Source organism: Bombyx mori, chromosome 24, assembly GCF_030269925.1.
Source record: "Bombyx mori chromosome 24, ASM3026992v2".
NCBI lineage: Eukaryota > Metazoa > Arthropoda > Insecta > Lepidoptera > Bombycidae > Bombyx > Bombyx mori.
In genome coordinates, this window is record NC_085130.1 from 16,906,004 (window position 1) to 16,933,023 (window position 27,020).

At 40.1% G+C, this 27,020-nt stretch overlaps 2 protein-coding genes across 4 annotated transcripts in view; both read left to right on the plus strand.

Annotated features, from left to right (window-relative positions):
• LOC101746626 (modular serine protease) overlaps positions 1 to 6,546 on the plus strand; it is a 29,312-nt gene extending 22,766 nt beyond the window's left edge. Inside the window, exons 11-15 of the mRNA XM_038019869.2 lie at positions 1,204 to 1,365; positions 3,034 to 3,155; positions 4,094 to 4,270; positions 4,579 to 4,738; positions 5,116 to 6,546. Coding sequence (XP_037875797.1) covers positions 1,204 to 1,365; positions 3,034 to 3,155; positions 4,094 to 4,270; positions 4,579 to 4,738; positions 5,116 to 5,321 — 827 coding nt within the window. The 3' untranslated portion in view covers positions 5,322 to 6,546. The remainder of the gene's footprint in view (positions 1 to 1,203; positions 1,366 to 3,033; positions 3,156 to 4,093; positions 4,271 to 4,578; positions 4,739 to 5,115) is intronic.
• Positions 6,547 to 7,735: 1,189 nt separating this feature from the next.
• LOC101746342 (probable C-mannosyltransferase DPY19L1) overlaps positions 7,736 to 27,020 on the plus strand; it is a 37,033-nt gene continuing 17,748 nt past the window's right edge. For 2 of the 3 annotated variants that reach the window (XM_062675879.1, XM_021348829.3), the window contains exons 1-6: positions 17,942 to 19,185; positions 20,187 to 20,437; positions 22,484 to 22,692; positions 24,652 to 24,835; positions 25,185 to 26,095; positions 26,888 to 26,991. In XM_062675879.1, the coding sequence (XP_062531863.1) occupies positions 19,092 to 19,185; positions 20,187 to 20,437; positions 22,484 to 22,692; positions 24,652 to 24,835; positions 25,185 to 26,095; positions 26,888 to 26,991 (1,753 nt within the window). In that variant the 5' untranslated portion in view covers positions 17,942 to 19,091. Of the gene's footprint in view, positions 7,968 to 17,941; positions 19,186 to 20,186; positions 20,438 to 22,483; positions 22,693 to 24,651; positions 24,836 to 25,184; positions 26,096 to 26,887; positions 26,992 to 27,020 lie in introns of those variants that run through there. The other variant, XM_038020073.2, reaches the window with a different exon arrangement.

Below are 27,020 nucleotides of genomic sequence, written 5' to 3' on the forward strand. Positions count from 1 at the left end.
ACACGTCAAGACAGTGTAAGAACAAAGTCAGAACTGATATTTTTTTTGCATTCAGTACGCGCCGTGTGCGACTAAAGACAGCAATAGTTTAGAGTGAGAGCGCATGATCGCCGCCGCCATTTTATGGCTCCTCTTCACAATCGGCCATGATGGGCCAACAAATGATCGTCCATCATCGCCGCCATGATTGGGCAACTCTTCACACAATCGTCAACGTTCATTTACTGAATGTCTACTGATATGTTAAGACGTCTAGGTATCGATGATGGAAATCGAGGAGATCGCGGCTGCGGCAATATTTTTAGTTAGCTCATTATTGTGCGCGAAAAAAGAATCGTGAAAAAAATTTTTTTATTGCCCTTGTAGACAGACGAGCTTATGGTCCACCTGATGATGATGAGTTGTTACCGTCGCCCATGGACTTCAGCAATGCTAGGAACAGAGCCAAGCCACTGCCTACCGATAATGATAAACAAAATGGAGGAAGAGATGATGGTGGGTGTGTGTGCCAATCAATCGGAACAAAACAAGGTCCACGCAACCATAGTTTTATAGTCGACACAATTGACACACAATTGAGACAACTACATCCTGACTAATCGGCGATGGTGTGGATGCTCACACAATCATGGGCCATCATTCCTTTGATCTACCGACACAACGTCGAATGCCCACGATCATACGCGATGATGGCCGATCACACACATTTATGCCCTCTACACTATCGTGAGTCACGTCCTTACGGATCCATCAGATCCAATAACCTTTGCATTAGACGCCTTCAGCTCTAACACTAGGAGCAGGTTTAGGGACCCCGGTTACCGTACTCGTCGAACTCGACAGTGAGGTCGACGTGCCACCTAACCCATGTATCAGCCCGCTGAGTTTCTCGCCGGATCTTCTCAGCGGGTCGCGATTCCGATCCGGTAGTAGATTCATTCGCGAAGCAATTGCTCTTGAATTGTTAGGTCTCCTTCGGAGGAGCTCGGGCAGTTGTTAGCAAATCCCACCCCTCCTGGCTGAGCCTTTGCTCGTCCACCTGTCCTGGTAAAACTGGAAAGGCCTTAGGGCCACCAGTAATCTTTCAATCATAAAAAAAAAAACTATCGTGAGTTTCTATAATCGCCCATCATGGCCAATTGTAAAGAGGAGCCATTAGATTCGTTTATTGGCGCGGCTTATACCAATGTCAATGCATTTTAGAATGCGGCAGAGTCACGCCTGACGGTGAAGAGTTGGTGTTCGGCGGGAGATCAGCGAAAAGAGGAGAACTACCCTGGCATGCTGGCATATATAGGAAGACTAGCACACCGTACATGCAGATCTGCGGTGGATCTCTCGTTAGCACCACCGTCGTCATATCAGGTGAGAATTATTACGTTTGTTTTTGTAACCGACTTCAAAAAAGGAGGAGGTTCTCAATTCGACTGTATGTTCTAATTTTTTTTTTATGTTTGTCACCTCGTAACTTTTGACTCGGCGAATCGATTTTGATGATTCTTTTTTTTTATTAGAATGCTGACGCTTCCCGTGTGGTCCCATTTTTTAATTTAGTCCAGTTCTGATAATGGTATCCATGAGAAAACTATATAATTGTCTTAAATTAGCATTAAGTTCGTGCGCGACAAATAGATGAATAACTCAATATCACGCCAACCGATTTCGATGATTATTGTTTTTAGTGTGTACCTACAAGCTGTACTCGCCCCCTTCGCTGGGCATTTAAAGTTAACATTATTATTTATTGTCATTATTATTAGGGAGTCCAACACTCATATAAATATTAGCCTAATGGATAGTTATAACGGAACATCTTAAAAACCACTAGATTTATATCGACGCTTGAAAGGCAAACGTGACTAAGCGACAATGCGTGAACTTTATAGTACACTAATTTAAAGTTGAAATTAATTTAAAATGTACATAAGAAATACCAGAAAAAAATTCTATTATAACGAATTTAGCTATAGGGTTGAAATGATTTTAATAGACCTAGTAATATATATTTTTTGCGCATCGAATATGGTTATTGCCTATCATTTATGTACAAAGTAGTTATTGTCGCTTAGTCACGTTTGCCTTTCAAGCGTCGATATATTACTAGCTGACTAGCTGTACCCGTCCGCTTAGCCGGGCATTTAATACATTATTATTTTCCACCCCCACAAAGATTCTCATCATTAACGCCCCCGCAACTGGTGTAGGGAGTCCAACGCTCATATAAATATTAGCCTATCCATTAAGTACATGTATTTTCTACATGGATACCAAGTTTCAAGTCAATCGGATGCACGGTTCAGTAGTTATAACGGAACATCCGTAAAAACTACTGTAGATTTATATTTGTATAGATAGTATTTTATATATTAATTTGTTTTGGAATATTCTTTTTTTCTATTTGAAGTCGGTTTTTATTAAAGCATGTCTATTTACATTATTATACTGTATGTGAGATGCCTGAATCTCGCTTACGACATTTTCAAGATAAGCTCGCATATATTATTATACAAGTTCCGAACAACAACATTCGGACCGTCGGTCTACCGAGCAATATCACCCGCTCGGTGGAAGTTTTTTTTTTAATTGCTTAGGTGGGTGGACGAGCTCACGGCCCACCCGGGTATTAAGTGGTGACCGGAGCCCATAGACACCTGCGACGTAAATGCTAAACGTACCTCGAGACATAAGTTCTAAAGTCTCAGTATCGTTATGAAACGCATTACTGCTTCACGGCAGAAATAGGCAGGGTGTTGGTACCTACCCGCGCTAACTCAAAAAAGGTCCTACCACCAGTAATTACGCAAATTATAATTTTGCGGGTGTTTGATTTTTGTCACACGATGCTATTCCTTCACCGTGGAAGCCAATCGTGAACATTTGTTGAGTACGTATTTCATTAGAAAAATTGGTACCCGCCAGCGGGATTCGAACACCGTTACGTCGTCGCTAGATACGAAAGCATCGGACGTCTTATCCATTAGGCCACGACGACTTGTAAGACTTGTTTGCTGAGACAGTACCCAATAATTACAGCCGCTCACTGCTTCTGGAGCAACCTCAACCAGCAGCTACCCACAACTGACTATGCCGTTGCCGTCGGTAAGATTTACAGACCCTGGAACAATCCGAAGGACTTGGACGTCCAGAAATCGGATGTGAGTACTTTTTTTTTGCTCTAATAGGCAGACGAGCGTACGGCTCGTATTTGATGGTGAGTGGTTACCGTCGCCCATGGACTTCAGCAATGATAGGGGCGGAGCCAAGCCACTGCCTACCGTTAAGCACTCTCCACAAGCCTCGTTTGAAGAATAGGTATGAGCACTTATGTTTCTTAAGCTTAGATTTTTTTTATTGCCCTTGTAGGCAGACGAGCATACGGTCCGTACCTGATGGTGAGTGGTTACCGTCGCCCATGGACTTCAACAATGCCAGGGGCGGAGCCAAGCCAACCTACCGAAAGAGAAGATCAAGCCAAAGTATATGCGAATTTTAGGAATAGACAGCTTATTGAATCACGGTACACACCCTGGCGGCCTTATACATTTTTTTGTGCTTGAAGACATTGAATTATAATTGACTGTCCCGTAATTCGAGTTTGGTACTGGTTTTAAATCAGCCTCACCACATCTATTACCGTTTGTTTAGTGCAAGCCGAATGATTCTGCAGCCGAATTCTTTGAGCATTTCACCAGCGCATTGAGATCGCAAACCGGCATTTCCTAGTGATAGTAAAATCCTATTTCTGCCATGAAGCAATCAAAACTTGCGATTGCAATACCGGTCAGAGCTCGGCGAGTAAATTAACCAACAGACACAGCCTACTGAGTTTCTCGCCGGATCTTCTCAGTGGGTCGCGTTCCGATCCGGTGGTAGATTCTGCGAAGCACGGCTCATGCTAGGGTTCGTGTTAGCAACGTCGTCAGGTTTGAGCACCGTGAGCTCACCTACTAGTTAAGGTTACGCTGAAATAGCCTCTGAAGGCTAAGAATCAGAATAGGTAAGAAAAAAAAGCAAACCAGCTTCGATACGATACACAATTTGTGGCGTGGGCTTAATTTGGGTCTGTTTGGCCAATACGAATTGTCTGGTCCAGGTGAGGGATATAAAAATCCCGATAAGATTCCAAGGGAGGACGGCGAACTTTCAAGAGGACATAGCGATCGTGATACTGGCGACAAGGATCGAGTACCGCACCTACGTCAGGCCGGCCTGTCTGGACTTCGACATCAGCTTTGAGAGGCAGCAACTACAAGACGGGAAACCGGGCAAGGTATGTGGTTTTTTTTATTGCATAGATGTGTGGGGAAGCTCACAGCCCACCTGTTGATAAGTGGTTACTAGAGCCCATACACATCTACAGCGTTAATGCGCCACCCACCTTGAGATATAAGTCCTAAGGTCTCAAGTATAGTTACAACGGCTGCCCCACCCTTTAAACCGAAACGCATTACTGCTTCACGGCAGAAACAGGCAGGGCGGTGGTACCTACCCGGGCGGACTCACAAGAGGTCCTACCACCAGTAAAAAACTTCGAGAGACTTCGATCCCAAGGTTCACAACTCACATCTTCAAATTCAGGTGGCCGGTTGGGGTTTGACTTCGGAAAACGGCAACGCCTCGCAAATACTGAAAGTCGTTGATTTGCCATACATCGACATAGATAGGTGCATCGGCATGGCGCCTCCCGGGTTCAGGGAGTACATTAATGGCGACAAGATCTGCGCTGGCGACGGAGAAGGTAATTAGGTTTTTTGTTTAACAAACTCTTCGCTTGGCTAGTTAGTGTTTCGTTATTTTAAAGCCTCTGTAGGCAAAGGTGGTGCGACCCATGGTCACCATCACTTGTGCACGTCAAAAACGCCAGGGTCACAGCAAAGTCGCTGCCTCTTTTGGCAAAAGACATGTCCGGGAATAATGTGGGGGCGAGTTCATTCCACATCCGGATTTCAGGCGGAAATTTGATTTAATAATGAAAAATGAAGAAAACTACAATACTGCGAAAGAAGTTTCACTTCTTTCATGTGCACCAAGTTGAACGCGTTCTTTTTTTCAATACATTGCGTGTACCTAATTGCAACTTTTAAATTAAACATCTTTTTGATTTTTTTTATTCAGGCAAAGCTTTATGCAAAGGGGACAGCGGCGGGGGCCTAGCTTTTTCCACTTACGACAAGGGAGTCGAAAGATACTATTTACGCGGAATCGTGTCAACGGCTTCGACGAACGAGAATCTGTGCAACACAAACACATTCACAACATTCACACAAGTCTCGAAACACGAACATTTCATCAAGCAATATCTGCACGTGGTTCAGACTTAGCGTGCCCGCACCATAGACTATAGCTTGCACCATAGATTATACAGACTTGAACGCGCGTGGTTTGAAAAGAAAAAGTAAGCAAGGTACAGGTAAGGAGAACCGTCTCTGTTGCGAAAAAGCTTACGTTAAAATCTGCTAAATAAGTGTGGCGCTACAGTAGCAACCGAGTAAATTTAAAAAAAGGCGTTGAAAGTTTTTAGAATAAGATAGAGAAATAAAAAAGGACGAAAAAACTGTAAGCACTACAAAATCACAAAAAGCTTTTTATTTAAAGCCGATAAGAAAATGCAATCGATGTCTCCACGATTTTACCACAACAATAATTCTAGGTTGTATTGACGAAATTAGTTTGGACTACGTAAACATGTGAGGTCTTGTATATTACACTGTCACTAACTACTCTAGTCATTAAATATATTAAATTTCCGAACTCAGCATACTTCAATCAGTTAACAACTGCTCAATTCATATCATTTGCCTATGGTAGCGCCATTTTGGAAAATTTTTGAACTGTTATTAATGTTGAAAGTGGGATACTTTTTCAAGTTTCTCCCATATGAGACGGTTCTCCTTACCTCTACCCTCCATAAGAAAAAGGTTTGTTACTTTTTTCGAGAACATCGCGCGCCCTGAGTCTAGCAAGATTTGCCATTATCAAAGCCGGTCCTAACAGTGTACGTAATTAAACTAAATTGTGCACAGGTAACCCCTCCTATAACACGGTAGATATGTTCCTACCGTGTAATGCGAAACCGCGTTATATGAGACCAGAAGCCAGTAGAAAAATGACAAATAATTTTTATGAATGAAACATCTCAACTATGCTCGTGTGTATTTTGATTACCTATTAAACATAGGACAGAAGCAGTAAAATTTCGGTTATTCCCATATATTGTGTGTTCGTAGTGCATAGTGTAATTTTCCAAATAATTTTAAACAAAAATCTCGTATACGTGTTCTAGAAATACCGCGTTATAAGAGAGCATTAGGGAATTTTCTGTACGTGTTAAAGTGGAACCGTGTTGTAAAATATCGTTTTATAGAAGGTTTACCTGTATTTGTAATAGAGAATGATAGTCTTCAAAAACATTCTAACTTAAGAAGTTGAATCAATAGTTGATTAATAAAAGTATATACACATATATATTTACGTTATAATAAAATAGAAAAAGCTTCATCATTGGACACTTGAAAATGTAAGTTAATAAAAAATATACTAGATGGCGCTGGTGGTTTTATTCAATACATTGCGTAGTAGGCTAACCCTAACCCTAAACACTTCATTAGGTTACCCTAAACACTTCACCAGGTCCTCCCGATCCATTTACGATGCTTTTAGGTACCTTAAGCACCGGTCACCTTCCTCGCCGAACCCGTCGCTTTCGACGAAGGACTCGACAAGTAAATTAACTCATAGACACAGCCCACCGTGTTTCTCGCCGGATCTTTTCAGTGGGTCAGTTTCCGATCCGTTGGTAGATTCTGCGAAGCACTGCTCTTGCTAGGGCCAGTGCTAGCAGCACTCCCGGTTCGAATTCCGTGAGCTCACCTACACGTCAAGGAGAAGTTAAAATAGCCGCTCAAGGCTATCAACATAGGCAAGAGGAAAAAGTAAAAAAAAAAAAAAAAAAAAAAAAAAAAAAAAAAAAAAAAAAAAAAAAAAAAAAAAAAAAAAAAAAAATGAAATTTAGTGCTACAGTTGTTATGTAGTAATGGTGGCTTATTAACTGTTTACCATGTGAAAAAACGCCTAATATTAGGGAAACGAAACAAAAAAGTCGGACATGGTTTCTTCTGCTCTTCCAAAAAGTCCATTGAACTTTTAAAAAGTTTTCGCTATTCTCAACTTCATTCTACAATATAATAAATTATTTAATTTCATTCAGTTCAATGGTCTTCAGTCTTTGTTAAAAAAGGTTGCTTGAATTATCTATATTCCCTTGCCTGGCTAATTTATTTTTTACTCTAACTGTACAACTTCATCTCATTTCGAGGAAATCATTTTTCGCTCTCTATTAAGTTTTTAAAAATTATAACATAACATATGAGTCGACTATTATCAAAGGCGGCAATCTGACTTTTGGACAATGATTGGTAAATCAGAAAAACGAATTATTGACTTTGTATTCCATCGGCAGTCACAAAACTCTTCGGAACGACATCTTAGATAAATAACAGGTTAACTATTAACCTTTATTTAATGCAGGTTTTGAACCGTATTCTTTGAAGGAGACGATTATATTCAAATCAATCTGTATTGACACCAATAAATTTTTTTTTGTCCAAATGCACAGATTGCCACCTTTGATAATAGACGACTCATATAACAGATTACGCAGTATGGTTAAATACTTTCGCCTTTCATGTTGAAAAAATGGAACTACAACTACAAAGTCAAGTGACAAGAATGTCGCCTAAAAATGACAATAAACTAAAAATTAGTCATTTTAATACCATAGTAAAGTTTCAAACTTTTACAACAATAATGTAAAAAGCGCGGGAAGTGTTGAATTAAGCGGGCGTCTTTTTTTTGGCTAAACTTTTGAAAATTAAATTAATTTAATATTACAGGATCAGTTAAGTTGTAAAGTGTATATATATTAGTAGTATTGATTATTTATAGTTTTAGTTTGTTTTCTTCGCCTGGTAAGTCATCTTATTGTATTATATGTAAATAGTATTTTTTTCTTGGCCTCCATGTTGGAGCCCGAAGACCCTGGAGGGACATCCCTCCAGGTGTCTCATGTAGTTACAATAGATGCTTCGGGAATGGAAACGGAAGGTTCCATTATAGATACAGACTGTTCGGAAAACATTAAATCCGTTAAAAGAAAGAGAATATCAACTAGAAACCAAAAAAAGAGAAGGAATCACAAACATTCAGATCTACCAGATTGCCAACTTTCCCCTAATGATATAAAGGATAATGTTATACCTAAAGTACTTGAGTCAGATGATAAAATCACTGAAATCCATCATAATGAGGTTGCTAACTCTAAAAACATTACGAGTAACCCTCGCACTGCTAGGCTGCTTTACCAGGCGTCAGACCCTGCGCCTTATGATGTACATATTCAAAAAATTTTACAACCTAATCAAACTGGATCTATACATCCAGTACAATTTGGATTCTTTCTAAAAAAAAATTCAATAAAAAGCATTGTAGAGGGAAGCATAAAAAAAATTGGAAGGAATAGGTTGTCATTTCAATTTAAAACATTTCAGGAGGCTAACTCATTTCTAAATCACAAATCTCTTGATGATAATAAATATAAAGCTTTTATTCCGGCCTTCACTATCACCCGCATGGGAATAGTGAGAGGTGTTCCATGTGACTGGGACGAGAAAGATGTTATAGAAAATATAGAGCTTCCGCAGAACTGTGGAAGCATTCTGAAAGTTAGGAGACTAAGCAGAAAGGTTTATGACGGCGAGACACCCAAGTTTGTTCCAACTGAGACCGTAGTTTTGACCTTTGATGGGAAGGTGTTACCTCCCAGGGTCTTTATGTGTTTTAACTCCCTACCTGTAGAGCTTTATATTTACCCCACGCTGCAATGCTTTAATTGCTGCCGTTTTGGTCACACCAAAATGCAATGCAGAGGCACTCCAAGGTGTTACAAATGTGGTGACAATCATTCAGGTATAAGTTGCGAGACGGAAAGAGATGATGCTGTGTGTATTTTATGTTCTGGTTCCCATTTCGCAACAGACAAAAAATGCCCGGAGTATGCTAGGCAGAAAGCTATAAAAGAAACAATGGCTAGAAACTCTATATCCTATTCAGAAGCAAGTAAAGTCTATCCACCAGTTTCAAAATCTTATGCTGACATTGTTGCTTCTGCTTCATCAGCCCCTTCGGGTCCAACTATGACTTATTCAAGCCCCTATAATTTAACAAGCCCTTTTAAGAGTCCGACTCAATCATATAAGAAAACAGTATTCTTGAAACCCAAAGCTCGTCCCAGAAATTCTAGTAAGGGATATGATCAAAAAGCGCATGCAGAGCTTATCCAAGATTACAGCAACATTCCTTCCTTTTCTACAGGTTGTCTCAAAAATTACAATGATTTGTCAGAAATAATAACAAAGGATCTCATCATTTCTATAATTCAGTACCTTTCACAATCGAACATAATTAAAATACCGTCCAACGATGCCGTTTCTTCAAAAACTTTTTTAACTAATGGACAGTCAGGACCATCCACGAAACCAGTCTCTGGTGATTCAATGGAATTGCCGGAGTATTAATAGTAAAAAAAGTGACTTAATTTTTTTATTGAATAGTTACAAACCATTTGCAGTCTCTCTTCAAGAGACTTGGCTTCGTCCTGGGTTCAATTTTAGAATTCCAGGACATGTCTGTCTTAGAGAAGACAGAACAGATGGGTATGGTGGAGTGGCACTAATTCTTAGGGGAGGTGTGCCCTTTGTCCACTTACCCATCCCTAATCACAGTGATAAATTTTCTATTATTGCTGCTAGTGTAAATAATATCTGTTTTGTAAATATGTATATACCTCACCCTTCCAATGAAGCCTTTGACGATATTCGTAGCATCCTATCTTCCCTCCCGCGCCCTATTTTGGTTATGGGAGATTTCAATGCACAACATTCTATGTGGGGAAGTTCTAAGTCTGATCATTATGGGGCTAGAATCTTAGACATCTTAGATGATAATAATTTATGTCTTTTAAACTCTGGTTGTCCTACTAGAAGAACACAGCCCCATGAGGGTATTAGTGCACCAGATCTTACCCTTTGTAGTCCCTCACTTGCTCCTACATTAAACTGGTGGCCTCTATCGTCTTCATATGGAAGCGATCACTTTCCACTAATGGTATCATTTCCTCAAAAAATTTGTGAAAAGACATCAAAGGCCCCTCCCCGGCTAAAATATAGACTTAAGGATGCCAACTGGTCATTATTTGGAGATAAAGTTCAACAAAATTTATCAACCATACCTCCACTAAATGACAGCAGTAATCATCTTTGTGCTGAAGCTTTTACACGGGCCCTACTACAAGCTGCTGAGGAAGTTTTTCCTATAAAAAACAATAGTGGAAATGGGTATATTCCATCACCTCCTTGGTGGGACAGTGAGTGTTCTGCTGCGATAGCTGAGAGAAAGATAGCTGAAGAAAATTACAGAGAAAATTCTACAACACAAAATTTTAATATTCTTAGTAATCTTATAACTAAAACTCGTAAATTATTAAAACAAAAAAGATTCAATAGCTGGAAATCTTTTTGTGCCTCAATTTCACCAGAAATTTCTCCATCTCAAGTTTGGCAAAATATTCGTAGATTCAGATCCGCTTTCAAACCTCCAAGGTCTCCTTTCATGGATAGTAGTACAGTTGATTTGTTTCTTGACAAATTAGCTCCACCATTTGTCCCATCTATAGATAATATTTCTTCTGACTCACAGCCTTCTCTCCTCTCCCAGCATGATAGTAGCGATTCATTCATTTCCTTTAGCCTTTCAGAACTCAAAGGGGTTCTTTCAAGGCTTAGGGACTCAGCCCCGGGTTGTGATGGAATTCCATATTCTTTTCTTCAAAACCTGAATGACTCCTGCCTTTCTTATTTTCTCAGTTTAATTAATTCAATCTTAACATCAGGTAATATTCCTCCATCATGGAAAATCCATGAAGTTATCCCAATACATAAGCCCAACAAACCCATTAATGATCCATCATCATACAGACCAATTGCATTAGCTTCAGTGATTTCCAAAATTTGCGAACATCTAGTTAAAAATAGACTAGAATGGTTTATTGAGAGTAAAGGGTTACTATCTCCTAACCAGTTTGGATTTAGGAAAGGTAGGAGTACGATGGATAGTCTCAGCATTTTTATGACAGACATAAGATTGGCATTTTCATACAATAAGTCTGTGTTAGCAGCATTCTTAGATGTGTCTGCAGCCTATGATAATGTCAACCTTTCGGTTCTGAAACAAAAAATGATTAATTTGAATATCCCACAAATTTTCATAAGTTTCATAATCAATCTTCTCTCTGGTAGAATGCTTAAAGTAATATCAGAAGACTCTTATCAATCCCGTATTGTCTGGAAAGGTTTACCCCAGGGCTCCGTTTTAAGTCCCTTACTTTACAATATATATTCTCATGATCTGGAAGCCTCCCTTAGGGGTAAAGTTAACACACTCCAATATGCAGATGATTTACTCCTCTATGTCTCTGGTGATTCTATTGACAACATGTCTGATACTGTCACATATTCTCTTAAGTTGCTAAAAGTTTGGCTTGACAATAACTCTCTAAGCCTTTCAGTTCCTAAAAGTATTATAGTCTTATTTTCACGTATGAGGCTTCCTCCATCAGTGTCTGTATTTTATAATAACATTAGAGTTCCTGTTAAAAGTGAAGCAACATTTCTTGGGGTAATTTTAGACTCAAGACTTACAGGAAGCCCTCATTGCTACTATATAAGTGATAAATGTGAGAAGATTCTAAATATATTGCGTTGCCTCTCTGGAGTTTGGTGGGGAGCCCACCCTTTCTCTCTAAAGCTTTTGTATAATGCCCTAATAAGGAGTATTTTGGACTATGGAACATTTATACTTGAACCCTGTAATGCAGTAGCTCTCCATAAGTTAGACATTATCCAGTCTAAGGCTCTGAGAATAATTGCTGGGGCTATGCGTTCGAGCCCTATTAACGCTTTGCAGGTCGAATGTTCTGAAGCCCCCCTGCACCTCAGACGACAATTTCTTTGTGACCGGTTTCTATTTAGAGCATTCCAAGTTTATAATCATCCTCTTTACACTAAGTTACGGTCTCTGCTGGAATGTATGGATTATCCGTACTGGACTCATAAATCGCCGCCATGCCTTATTGTTAGTCTCCAAAAGTACTTAGCTCTTCAAGCTCCTACACATAGATCACAATTCCTTCCAATATTTTGTGTTAACTATGATGCCCTAACTTTAAATCCATCTATTATGTTTGATTTCGGCCTAAGTAAACAAGATCTTTCTACATTACATTTTCTTTTGTAATGGCGGTCCTTTTTGATTTCGCCAAAGTCAAGTTTTATAGTCTGTGGTTTTGATTATGCTCAGCTGATGTCTTTTGGTGAAGTTTGGATTCTTTTTTGTTGGGTGGGCTTCGTGATTGCACAAGGTCACATCAATTTTAATTATTATTATTTTACAAAGTAATCAACTGTTGAATTACTAACCTAAAACAGGACAAACAATATATGTATATATACATATACATACATATATATATATATGTTACAGAAAAGATTGTCAGAAGATTAGTAAGGACAAACAACTTATAGTCTAATGTTATTCTGGTGAACATATTCACATAAAATATTTACAAAAGTTGTATGTACAAGGCTCAACAAAGATTTGAAATTCGTCGGTCTGGGGATAATGTCCGGTAGAACTTCGTAAAGGGAAGGTCTTCTAGGGCAGTTAAAGAAAATGTGTTCTGCTGATCCCTCGTCGAGCCCACACTCACATAGGGAGCTATCCTTGACCCTTATTTTAGCTAGGTGAACCGGGGTACAAGCATGACCTAATCTTAACCTACATATTGTGGACGTGACTCTCTTGTTGGCTTTCCTGTATTTAAAAAACCAAGGCCGAACGAGCAACGAGTCTTGAACATCCGCGTAATGTTTGCCTTTAATGCGCTTCGAAAGGTTCCACGCTTCATTCCAGCGCGATATGAGATCGGCCTTGGCTAGAGACGTTAGATCTTGTGCATAGGTTGTGTAATGAATATCACTACCTATTGTCGTGGCATCCTTAGAACACTGATCAGCACCCTCATTACCCACTATACCGCTATGTCCCGGGATCCAAGCTAGGGTGATTTTTATGCCAGACACGTGACACCGAAAAAGAATTTCTTTAATTTTCAGAACAAAAGGGAGTTTTGACTTGGATCTGAGTTGGTTTGCAAGGATTGCCTGTAGACAGCTTCTAGAGTCGGTGAATATCACCGTGTTGTGTAGCTTATGTGATTCTATATACATCAGGGCTTCAAGGATAGCTAGCGCCTCTCCTGTAAAAACCGAGGCTTGAGGGGGACACTTAAAGTTTAAAATGATTTTGTACTCCGGTATCCAGACAGCGAAGCCTACACAGCCGTCAGCTTTTATTTTTGATGCGTCAGTGAACATAGTATGCCAACCGTTCCATTTACTATTGACGACAGAGTTAAATTTGGCGTTTGCACCGGGGTCATCTTTATTTATTCCGATATTTAGAACAATGTCCGGACGGTATAGAATTGCATTATAAGGTGTGAGGAATAATGGATTTAACCTACATTGATAGACGGGACAGGGGAGGCTGATAAACTTAACAAAACTGGTGAAGAGGCATGGGTGGGACTTATGATTCCAGTAACTGTTGAAATAGATGTGTTCCGAAAGAGTATGTAACTTTGAAATAAGGGGGTGGTTAGAAAGCTGAAAATTTTTGTAAATGAATCTGTCCGATAAGTATTGTCTCCTCAAGTGCAAGGGGGGTTCTGCACATTCAACCTGAAGGGCGTTAATGGGGGAAGACTTCATTGCTCCGATTATGATACGTAGGCACTTTGATTGGATCCTGTCCAAGGAGGTTAAGGCAGACTTATTGCAAGGTTCTAGAATGTGAGTGCCATAATCAAAATGGCTGCGAATCAAGGCGTTATATAACAGTTTTTGAGTGTAGGGGTGTGATCCCCACCATACGCCTGACAGGGAGCGAAGAATATGGATGTTCTTTTCGCACTTTTTGATGATGTGGTTAATGTGTTGGACACCAGTCATACGCGAGTCAAGAACGACTCCGAGAAATTTTACTGAGTTTCGCACTGGGAATATTTTGCCATCAAACGAGACAATGACGTCGGGAATAGATCGCATGCGAGAAAATGTCACTACACTGCTCTTCTCAACTGAAAGGGATAGACCATGATTACCTAACCAGTCATGGAGATAGTTAATAGCGGAGTTGAGGCGAGCAGAGGCATCCCCTAAGTCCCTGACTGAGACGTATAGAGCCAAATCATCCGCATATTGTAGTACGTTGCAGAATGAATTTACCGAAAGTTCTAGGTCGTAGGTATACAAGTTGTATAATAGAGGGCTTAAAACTGATCCCTGAGGGAGGCCCTTCCATAGAAGTCTAGGAGGAAGTAAAGAATTTTGGCAAGAAATTAAAATGGCTCTAGATGAAAATAGATTAGATATGAAGTTAACCATCTTCTCTGGGATACTCAGCTGGAGCATTTTTTGCCTGAGTACAGGAAGAAGGACATTATCGTATGCGGATGCAATGTCAAGAAAAACCCCGACCAAGGACTCTCTTTTAGAGAGAGCAATGCGTATATCCGTTGCAAGGCAACCTACGCTATCCATAGTGCTCAATCCCTTCCTAAAGCCAAATTGACTTGCAGGGAGGATGCCTCTACTCTCCACAAACCACTCCAATCTATTTTTAACAAGATGTTCTAAAATTTTGCTCATGGTACATGATAGGGCGATGGGACGGTAGCTACTTGACTCGTTATTAGGTTTTGCTGGCTTGAGGATAGGGACGATTATTTGGGTTTTCCATTCATCTGGAGGGATTCCTAAAGAATAAATATTATTTAATATGTTTAGAAATATTAATTTGGACGTAAAGCTACATTTGACAATGAATGAATAAGGTATTCCATCGATTCCCGGGGACGAGTCCTTAAGAGACTCCAAAACTGCAGTTAGTTCGTCCAGAGAAAAAGGGGCCACAAGAGTATCAGGAGTAGGTGAATGCGGAGGGGGAAGGGAAGAGGACTCAGCTAAGGTGGGAACGTAAGGGGGAGCAAGTCGACATGAGAATGAATCGATCCAAACCGATGGGTCGTTCGAAGAAGAATTGTGGTCTACAGATACGGATCCGCGAAATCTCCTGACATTATTCCAGACCAAAGAAGGGCGGGAACTGGGAGAAAGAGACTCACAAAACATGTTCCAGCCCAGTCTCTTTCGTTCAGATAGTGTTCTGACTGTCCTTGCAGCTACTTCTTTATAACTTATGTATTTAGCTGGAGACATGTGTAACGCGTACTCCATCTCGGCTTCTTTACGTTGTTTACATAGATCAGAGCAGTCAGAGTCCCACCAGGGAAGTGATGGGATTTTACCCCTAGAAGCGTTTTTAGTAGGAATCGCTGTCTCTGCTGCTGAAAGTAAAGCATTCCTAAAGATGGAGTAAGCAGCATGGGTGTTCTCATGGGGGACTGGGGAAAGATGAACCAAAAGAGCGTCAACAGACTGAGAGAACAGGGTCCAGTCCGCCTTCGACAAATTAAATTTAAGTCGAGGGTTGCGAGGAGGGAGTATATAATTAGAGGAGTCAGGAAAGGACATAAGGATGGGGAAATGATCACTACCATGCGTATTGCACAGCGTAAGCCATGTGAGGCGCGAAGAGGTGGCTGGAGTGCATAGAGAAAGGTCTACAGCGGATTTTGGGTTCTGGCCAGGAAGAACTCTACGTGTGGGGGAGCCGTCATTGAGGATGCAGAGGTTGTGGTCATCAACTAGGTCAAGGAAGGCGGAGGATAGGGAATCATTCTGATAACAACCCCATGAACTGTGGTGGATGTTAAAGTCACCCAATACAGCAACAGGAGGGGGGAGGGCACCAATGATTGAGAATAGATTTGTTAGGATGGACATGTTAGGATCAGGTATATAAACGGATAAAAAAGATATATCTAAGGCTCTAACAGCCACTACATTGAAGCAGTTACTGTCATGTGGAGGGAGGGTGATCTGGGAATATGGGATGGATCTCGAAACTAAAATGCAGCTACCGCATTTTCCGTTGTTCTTATCATCCCGGAGGCACGCAAAACCGGGAACCCTGAAGCGGGAGCCCGGGAGTAGGCGTGACTCCTGGACAGCAAAAATCAAGGGGTTATGCTTATTTATGAGAAAAATCAGTTCAGCTTTTTTTAATCTAATGCTGCGACAATTCCACTGTAGGATTGTTGGGAACATTGTTGAAAATCGAAATCAGCTGAGTCAGTTTTTGATAGACGTTGTTCGGTAGGGCTACATCATTCATTTTCGAAATGATGTTGATGAGGGTGGACAAGAGAAGTTCTAGTAGATTTTCTTGTTGAGGGGGGTTGGGAGATAACAGAGCGCATCCATTGGGGGTGGTGGAGGCTGGAGTATCTACAATACGACAGTGGGCTTCTCTATCGTAGCCTGGGCTTAGAGCAGCAGAATATGGGCGTCGGGCTATATTAACAGTCTTCTTATAAGAAGAGGACTGAGAATTGGGATGGAGTGGCTGAGAGAGATCAGTGTGGATTGTCGGAGGATACGTGGACGGAAATGATTGAGTCATTCGGGCAGTATCTGCAAATGATCTTCTCACCTGTGGGAACCTAGCCGATGCTTCTAAATATGAGATGCTTTCCTGTGACATAACTAATTTGATCGATTTTTGTCGACTGTGCTCTGGGCAGGATGTGTCAGTGGCAGAGTGGGGGCCGGAACAGAACAGGCATAGAGGGGATGACTTCGAGCAGGTAATTCCTTCGTGGGGTTGGGAGCAAATAAAGCAACGAGGGGCTGATCGGCACTGCGTTGAAATATGGCCGAATCGGCAGCACTTGTTGCACTGGATAATGGGAAGGACATAAACTTCAACTGGGAGAGAAGTAAAAAAGCAGAAAATCCGATTTGGAAGTTTTTGACCAGAGAAAGTTAAAACTACAGATTGGGTAGGTATCCAGGTAGGGACATTATTTTCTATTTTCTTCCTATTCAAGCGGCGTGCTTTAATGACTGCACCGCAGCCAGCAGGAACTTCTACCGATTGGACCAGCTCCTCTAAAGTCCATTCTACTGGAACATCACGCACAATTCCCATTCGTGTAACATTATAAGATGGGATGTTCGCTTCAAATTTAGCCGGCTGAAGTGCTGGGTGTTCTAGAAAAGCGTTAGCCGCAGCAGCAGATTTAAATTCCACTGAAACCCTGTTGCGGCCAATGCGTTTCACACCATCCTGTATTACATTTTTTATGCTGTTTCTGAATAGAAAGTGTCCGAATTTGATGGGTTTCAAGGTGGGACCAGCAGACACATCTGTTACCGTCTTATTAACGTGGACTAAAAAAGGGGCAATGTCATCTTCACAGTATCGGGTCTTACGTTCAACAAAATCGGGATGTGTGTACGTGGACTGAATCGACGGCGAAGTTTGTGAAAGATTAGTAATCGTTTTTTTAGGGGGAATGTTTTCCTCAGACTGTGGTGGTCGTTTTCTGGAATTGGGTGGATCTATATCCATCTGAGAAGAAAAGTTTTGTGAGTGGGGCGCACGTGGTCCTTTATAACCTCCCCCGGGATCGTGCGGGTCATCCATGATTCTTACCTTTTAATAATATAACAAACACAATATATTTACACTCACGGCACAACAGATATATACCAACACCAACACGAATCAGTAGCGCAAGTCAACAGCAATTTAAACAAATAATATTAATTAAAACACCGGGAAACTTCGAAGACACTTGTGTTCACACTCGACGTCACCCGAAGAAAAAAAAACAAGATCTTTCTATCAATGCCAAATTTGTTGATATTATTGACAGTGACAGCCGATGGAAAAATTGTCATTTAATTTTTAGCGATTCCTCCAAACCCGGTCCCGAGGAGTGTGTGGGGGTCGGCATTTTCCATCAACAGTTTGGCATTGTTCAGAAAATAAAATTGCCTCCAGAGACTTCAGTATTTACTGGAGAATGTTTTGGTCTTCTGAAGTCTCTGGAGTACATTTTAATGATGAAGCTTAAAAAGTCAATAATTTTAACTGACGCTAAAAGTGCCCTCCAAGCCTTGGAACGTTTTCCTTTTAACAGTAACCGAAATAATCATCCTGTGATTATTGCATGTCGTGATTTATTGTATCAATGTTGCATCAAAAATTACACAGTTTCCTTTGCTTGGATTCCGGGGCACTCGGGTATCTTTGGCAATGCCAAGGCCGATAGCCTTGCCAAAGCTGCGGTCAATGATGGAGATTTGGTTCCGTACAAAAACTTTTGTTGTGATTTAGCTCTGCTTCCTAAATTCCAATTATTGAATTCTTGGACTCACATTTGGCGTTCTTCAAGACAGACTAAAGGTCGATATTACAGCACGATCCAGGTGGATATACCTCCTAAACCGTGGTTTTCAAATCTGACGTTTGGTAAAGCTATCACATCGACCCTTATTCGCATGAGGCTGGGCCATGCATGCATTCCCTTGCATTTGGCAAGGCTTAACCTTTTGCCTAGCGATATATGTGAGTGTGGCAATGACGTTGGGGATTTTAATCATATATTCTTTGCCTGTCCTCGAAATGACCGTTCCGCTTTTATTTCCTCACTTTTGTCCATTAAAATTCCTTTTCCTACTTCAATTTCTATCCTTTTATCTAATATCAATATTGATGTATATAGAATATTAGCTAGTTTCATTTTTCATAATAATATAAAATTGTAACCATTTATGTACTTAGTTTATATAATATATATACCTGATCCTTTTTCCAAATTCCGTTCCAATTTCAAATCCAAAAAATAAATCCATTAATTCACTTCCTAACCTTTTTGCGTGGCTGACGCACAAACCGTGCAGGCCAAGAAATGGGAGAAAAAAAAAAAAAAAAAAAAAAACAATAATGTGCGAATAAATATTTTTTATTCACTATTAATGTACTGCGGCTAATCAGTTAACATTAAAATGGAGGAAAATACTGTTGCAGTTGAAAAAGTTGTGAAACAAAAAAGTTTTCCTAAGAATAAGTTCCTATTTAGCATCACAATCGTTTCTATCGGTGAGTATTTATTAGACTAAATTTATAATACGTAAGTTACGCTTTGTGTAACTTCGCTAACGTAGATATCCAGAGGAACACCAGACATTCACAATGAAATAAAGTTATCCTTGTACCACAAAAAAAATGGAGAAACTCAATCTCTAGTTTGATTTTGAATGAAAACCTTCAAATTGTAAAGTTTTTCTACAATAATACACACAAACTCTATGCCAATACAATGTAGACGAGAATAATTTCTAGCTATTCATGAGAAAAATCAAGTGTGTATCTTAGTTACTTCTTTACCTCTATTATTTCTTTGCTATACTCATGAATGCTTAAGATTATCCTATCTATCCTTCCAACAGCTGAAAGGGTAGGTCAACCATGTTGTATAAATGTTCTTTACTGATGTTAGGGATTGTGCAAGCTGGCACTGGGAGGTACCATTATTGTATAATTTCTAGATACTCCATTTATGAGTTCCAAATATTTTTTATTGCCGTTGTAGGCAGACTTGTTCACTTAATGGTGAGTGGTTACCATTGCCCATAGCCATAAGCAATGCCAATGGCAGAGCTAAGCTGCTGCCCACTGTTGAATGGAATGGTACTACAGCCATTATACTACACAATTGATACTGACTGTCTCAAAGTAGACCACAGTAATATTGTAAAATCTTTTTTATTTAATTTTTTTTATTGCATTCATGGGTGAAAGACCTCACGTGACACCTGATTTTAAGCATTTACCGAAGTCCATAGACATCTACAATGCAATTGCAACCACCCACCTTGAGATATGAATTGTAAGGTCTCAGTATACTTACAACAGCTGCTCCACCGTTCAAATTGAAACGTTATTACTGCTTCACGGCAGAAATAAGGTAGGGCTATGGTACCTACCCGTGTGGACTCACAAGACATCCCACCACCAGTGGGTTCCAGTAACAACACCAGATAAGGTGTCAGCATAATTAGTATTCTTCGTAGTGAAAAATCTTATTAACGTTCCCACAGCAACTCTAGTCGGCTACGTTCACTACCGTTACGTTTCCCATCTCTTTGAGAATGACAGGAACTTTGCATACCTCTCTGAGCTGGAGAGGGAGATGTCATTCCGTACCGAAATGGGTTTCTATTACTCTTATTACAAAACACTGGTTCATGAGAAGCCATTTGTAGCTGGGATATCTAAATTGATGTTCGACAAGAGTGTGGAGCATCCAAAAGAAGTGAATGCATTCAATCGATTTAATATACATCCTGAGGTGAGTGGTGTTTGTTTGTATAATTTTGTTATCTAGTTCTTATAAGAATAAGGGAACATTGTGAAATGTTTTACTGTCATAATGCCTATTACTAGAGCCAGGGCCGGATTTAGGGGAGGGAAACGTGGGCGAAAACCCCGTGGTCTCCACAAACGGAGAGTCCCCACACTAAAGACTAGAAAAAATATCTTTCAAATTCCGAGAAAACACTAGAAAGTAAACACAAGTAAATATTTTTTGCTTCCTCTGAAATTTTATTTCAGATAATTCTTGTCTCCGATTATATTTATGTATGTTTGTTAAATACTAAGAGAATCTATGTGGTTTCACAATAAATATTGTATTGGAAAATTCGACAGAAAACAATTTCATTTTATTTGGACAATAATTTGGACCAGCGGGCCTCCGCTCCTCTGTTGCCCCGAAGCCTATAGACCTCTAAATCCGACCCTGACGGGAGCAGAGTTCTTCAGCTCTGGAATTGTAGAAGTCTTTTTGCTTCTCCTAGTGCTAAGAGGTGGGCTTTGACCGTGGTTGCTAATTTCATTCGTAGCAGACCGCACTTAACCTGAGATACGGCATTGCAGCTTTATTCAGTCTATTCAAGTCCCTTGCGACATGACCCGCAGTCATTGTTTTGGGCACTGCAGTCACACACTTAAAATCCTACTCTTTAAACCAGAACATAAGACTGATTTCTGGTTGGATGATAGTTTCTACTTGAAAACTCACAATTGAGTCGACTATTATCAAAGCCGGCAATCTGACTTTTGGATAATTATTGGTAAATCAGAAAAACGAATTATTGACTTTGTATTCCATTGGCAGTCACAAAACTCTTCGGAACGACATCTTAGATAAATAACAGGTTAACTATTAACCTTTATTTAATGCAGGTTTTGAACCGTATTCTTTGAAGGAGACGATTATATTCAAATCAATCCGTATTGACTTATCAATAACATTTTTTTGTCCAAATGCACAGATTGCCACCTTTGATAATAGACGACTCAATTATCCTTTTGTCTGTACTACCTGTTTAATTTCCTGCTTAATAATTCTTAAAAAGTTTTAAACATAAGACACACTTAAATGTCCATTTCAAAAACTTGAGACCTTAGAATTGTCGTCTCGAGGTGGGTGGCAGCATTTACATTGTAGATATCAGTGGGTTTCGATAACCACTTAACACTAGCTCCAGTAGGCTGTGGGCTTGTCCACTCATATAAGCATTAAAGCCGGGTCAGCCCTAACAGCATCCTGAAGGCATTAACAGACCATTATGACTGTCGGTACTTGGACCATTGCACCATGATCCACTTGCGGACTAAATAATAATAATAATAATGGTTGGTTCGAAGTAAGTATCAGTTGAATGGAATATTTGAAATGTATTCAACTGATAATTATTTTTAATAAATGTATCTTTCTTATTTGATTGGTTCTGTTAATTTTAAGTGTGTTTTAATGATACTATGTACACATATAGACTTGTTGTCTGATATAAAATAAATCATTCATTCATTCACATTCATTCATTCTACGGAGCCGAAACGTGGACACTGACTGTGCGACTAGTCCACCAATTAAAAGTTACTCAGCGAGCTATGGAGCGAGCTATGCTCGGTTTGTCATTGCGAGACCGAATACGCAATGAGGTCATTCGGGCAAAAACCAAAGTGATCGATATAGCTCGCAGAGTTAGTAAGCTGAAGTGGCAGTGGGCTGGTCACATATGTCGCAGAACCGATAACCGTTGGGGTAGACGTGTTCTGGAGTGGAGACCGCGAACCGGCAAACGTAGTGTGGGACGCCCTTCTGCTAGATGGAGCGACGACCTGCGCAAGGCAGCCGGCAGTAACTGGATGCGTAGAACCGAAGATCGGGTTCAGTGGCGAGCTTTGGGGGAGGCCTATGTCCAGCAGTGGATTGCCGCAGGCTGATGATGATGATGATTCATTCATCCATTCATTAAAAAATAAAATAAAAAGAATGACCCTGAGCTTGTGTAAATATTTACTACTATATATACTAAAACTTTTCCAGGTATTGATTGCAGCATTGTACCGATACTTTGAGGTTTGGCTCAACACAACCGAGCACAGACAATGCCACATTATAGACAGAGGGCACGATTTGAGTCCGGTTGAGAGCTGCGTCGGCCTGGGTCAGCCAATCTACTTTTATCTTGAGGCCATCTGGTTGTTAGCCGGTTTAAATGTGACCGCATTGTTTTTACATGCTACAGCATTGAGGTAAGTTGTTGTTCTTAAGTTCTCTTTGCTAGAGTTCACCTGAAAGACCAGTGCTACCCAAAGTTGCTACAAGAGTGGCTATTGTGTCAAGGTTTTTTATTTCCTTGCCTAAACGGATTAATGAACCCAGGATTCCCCACGGAACTCATTTGTGAATATCACTTAAGGATTTCATAGAACGAAATCAGTATTTGCCTGCAGAATTTTAAACGCATAGTTGCACAGTTCAAAATATGTACACCAAACATTTTGTCCTTTACTTAACCTTGCTAATGTGTTTGCTAGCACCAAACAGTCATGTGTGTCTGCTGAAACTGTATACTATACTGTATATAATTGGACTATATTGAATATAACGTCTTCTCAAGGCGTCAAAGTCATATACATCTATGTATTTTTGAAATAAACAATATAAAATTTACTGATATTATATTTCATCCCATATCATCTGATCTCATTTCATTTATTTTCATACCAGTTGATTGATGTCTTAAATTAATCATCTTCATTTCATTTCACTCCATATTATCGTTTTTCATAAAAATAAGAATATAAATTAAAATAAGACGTGACCTAAAGGTCTTTGTTACCAGGTCATAAAATCCCTTAAAAAAACAACATATTTTTTTTATCTATACATATTATATTATTATTTATACATACAAGTATATAATTCGATATTGCTGAAACGATTGGCCTTGAAATTATCACAAGATCTGTAGATTGGTCTAGATCAGGGATTCTCAAACTATTTTTTTGGCAAGAAAACTATTGATACAAAATTACTTACCAATTTCCCTTCAATTACAGAATTTTTAACATGGTTAAGTGAGTAGAGCTGCCATCATTGTCCAAATTAAAAAAGTGGCATTCATAATTATTTTATATGGAGTTGGAACAGCGCCCCTAGCGGCAAACGAAGGGAAGCTGTTCCAACTCCATACAAATTTGAGTTTACTTTTACGCTATCGAGAACGTTAAAAAAAACTCGCACTAAACACACTGCTGGTAGATTGTGCAAAACATTGCTCTTGCTAGGGTTAGTGTTATAGTGCGCGCGGAAGCGCTAATCTCCTTCTGAGGTATGTGGGGAGGGGAGACGAGGGAGGATGCGATTGACAAGATGCACACGATATAATATTTAAGTGCAGATAAATCTCAGAATAACATGTTAGAATAGTAATGGGCAATATTGTATTTTTCTATTTCCTGATTAAACAAAAAAAAACATATTCAAAAGTGTTTATTATATTTTATTATGTACGATACAAAATAATTTTATAAGCAAATAAACATTTCTCAATAAGTAAATAAAAGAAAACACTATCACCATGTAAAAAACTGTGCACATTGTAAATTTAAATTTTCTCAAAAAATTTTTTTTTAAATATTGAATTGTCGTCGGTTTTTAATAAGTACTAGTGGTCCCGCAGAAGTCGAAATTCGACTTTAATCAATTGACATTTTATGTTTAAACAGGTTCTATTGTCAAATACAATTGTACTTATAATCTATTGTAATACTTAAATATAATATTATTATAATAACAGATTTCGCCTTAACTACACTATACATAAATACATAAAGACAAACAATATTCATCTATTCTCAATTTGACCACAGACTTTAAACACTAACAAAAGGTTTGACAATAAACAAAGAGTATACTTATGTATGTGTTGTGTCAAATACATGGTAGTGTGTGTAATGTATCTTTTATTCATTATTTAAAAAAAATATTAGCATTGTGTACTTCTTCTCTATATTCTCTATAAGTATGAAAAATTTCATACTCATCCGTCCGCGCAATTGTTGTAAAAAGGGATACAAAGTTTTTGCTTCACGTATTAATATATTTTGAAGTTTCTCAAAATTATGTTCAAAGATTCCGTTACATACATACGTCTGAAGCTAATAAAACTAATTTACTACAGTTTTTCCATTATTGTTTAATTTTAGTAACAGCATATTGGGAGGGATCTTCACTGTGATGCAATATTTTGCGAATCACAGCGAATGCACTAGAGTAATGTGGGCACCAAACGAGAGGGAGAACATGGCCGGTCCCCTGCTGATCCTGCAATGCTGGCTGGTCAGCATGCAGCTAAGGGATAGAGAGAGAAAATCCACGTTTCCACTCCAGGTACTGGGCTCATCTCTTTATAAATAGTTCCCGATCCATTAACGGTGCTTTTAGGCACCAAAAGCACCAGTCACCGCCCCTGTCGAACCCGTCGCTTGCGACGAAAGGCTCGACGAGCGAATTAACCCTCAGACACAGCCCACTGAGTATCTCGCTGGATCTTCTCAGTGGGTCGCGTTTTTGATCCGGTGATAGATTCTGCGAAGCACTGCTCTTGCTAGGACCAGTGTTAGCAACACTCCGGTTTGAGCCCCGTGAGCTCACATACACACCTTAGGGTGAAGCTGAAATAGCCTCTCAAGGCTATCAGCATAGATAGGAAAATATATATATTCATTTCTGTTTTCAGATCTCGATATTTCTATTGAACTGTCTCTGCTTACTATGCTGGCAGTTCACCCAGTTCATATTCCTGACTCAGACCGCCATATTCTTCGTAATGGAACAGATAAGGGTGATCGACACGAAGACATTGTGTGTTCTCCTGCATTCACACTTCTGCGGGCTCCACACCGCTATACTGTTACTTCAGGGCAACGACATGCTAAAATCGTCCTTATACGCATCGTTCTTCGCGGTCGTTTCGGTTTACGCTCTACTCTTCAGCTCGTTTAGGCTTAAGGTCGAGAATCGCTTGGACGTGTTCGTCGAGGCGTGGCTAGTGCTGTTGAGGTTATCGATAGTGACGTGCCTCTCTGTGTACTTGAAGAGCGCGATCGGGGATTTCTTCGAGATGAAAGAGGACGGTCACGTATGGGAGCTTCTCGCCTCAAAGCTCACCGACTACAAGAGCTTTCACACTATGATCTATACTTGTTCCGAGGTTTTCGATTTTTTGCCCCTCGGCAGTTTCGTTCGTTCGGTAGGGGGCGCTTTGCTGCCGAGCGCCCTGACCGCGATCGCTTTGGCCACTAATTACACGATAAAAGAAACTCGATCGAAAATCGAACGGAAAATCGATAAGGAAATCGATGTTAATTCGGACGACGGCAGCGATAGTGGTATCGATAGTTCAGACGTTAAGACAAAGAAGTCGGGCGTTACGATAAAAGAAGAAGAAAGGGATAGCGATATCGATGAGATCAGAGATGGGTTGGTCCGTTACGTGAAGGGCTTGTCAATAGATCCGGCGGTATGTTACAATCTGATGCAGTTGGTCGCTTACGGCCTCATGGCCGGTCTGGTTATGAGGCTGAAGCTGCTATTTGTGCCTCAACTATGCATAATCTCATCGCTGCTGTTCAACACCGAGTACCACAGGTATGTTTGTTTGTCGAATTTATGTGTATGGAAAACCGCATGCATACTGTTGACAGCTTATTGCGTATACGAGAGAACGGGCTCATGGCACGCTTGATGTTAAGCGGTTAGTGGAGTCCATGGACATCACAAAGTGACTCACCCGCCTTGAGACATGAGGTCTATGTCTCGATTGTAGGGGAGGAAGTCACGACCCACCTGTTATTAAGTGGTTACCGGAGCCCATAGACATCTACAAGGTAAATGCCGCCACACACCTTGAGACATGAGTGGTGAGGTCTCAGTTGTAACAATACAACGGCTTACCCTTCAAACCGAAACGCATTCGAAAATGCAAGTCGGCTAAAAATGAAATGAGATAAAATAAAATCGCAGTTAAAATGATGAGAATTTACTGAGTTTTTTTTTTTTTTTTTTTATTGCCCTTGTAGGCAGACGAGCATACGGCCCACCTGATGGTGAGTGGTTACCGTTGCCCATGGACTTCAGCAATGCCAGGGGCAGAACCAAGCCGCTGCCTAAAATTGCGATTGCAGTGATAAAAGTGCGATTTCAGTGGAGTTTTTGAGTGAACCCAATTATTGCACACCCTTAAAGTTTTTTTGTGTTTTTATTGCCTTGTAGGCGGACGAGCATACGGCCCACCTGATGGTGAGTGGTTACCGTCGCCCGTGGACGTCAGCAATGCCAAGGACAGAGCCAAGCCGCTGCCTACCGTATAATGCTCTCCACAAGCCTCGCTTGAAGAAGGACATTCCATATTTAAAATCATATTTTTATTTTCATTTTCAGATACACAAAACCATATTATTTGAAATACGTAATAATCATATGCAATATATGGTCTTTGGTGAATACTATGTATTTGAATGTGACGAAGGAATTGTCGCACATAGGTAAGTGTACGATATCCAAGTTTACTGGC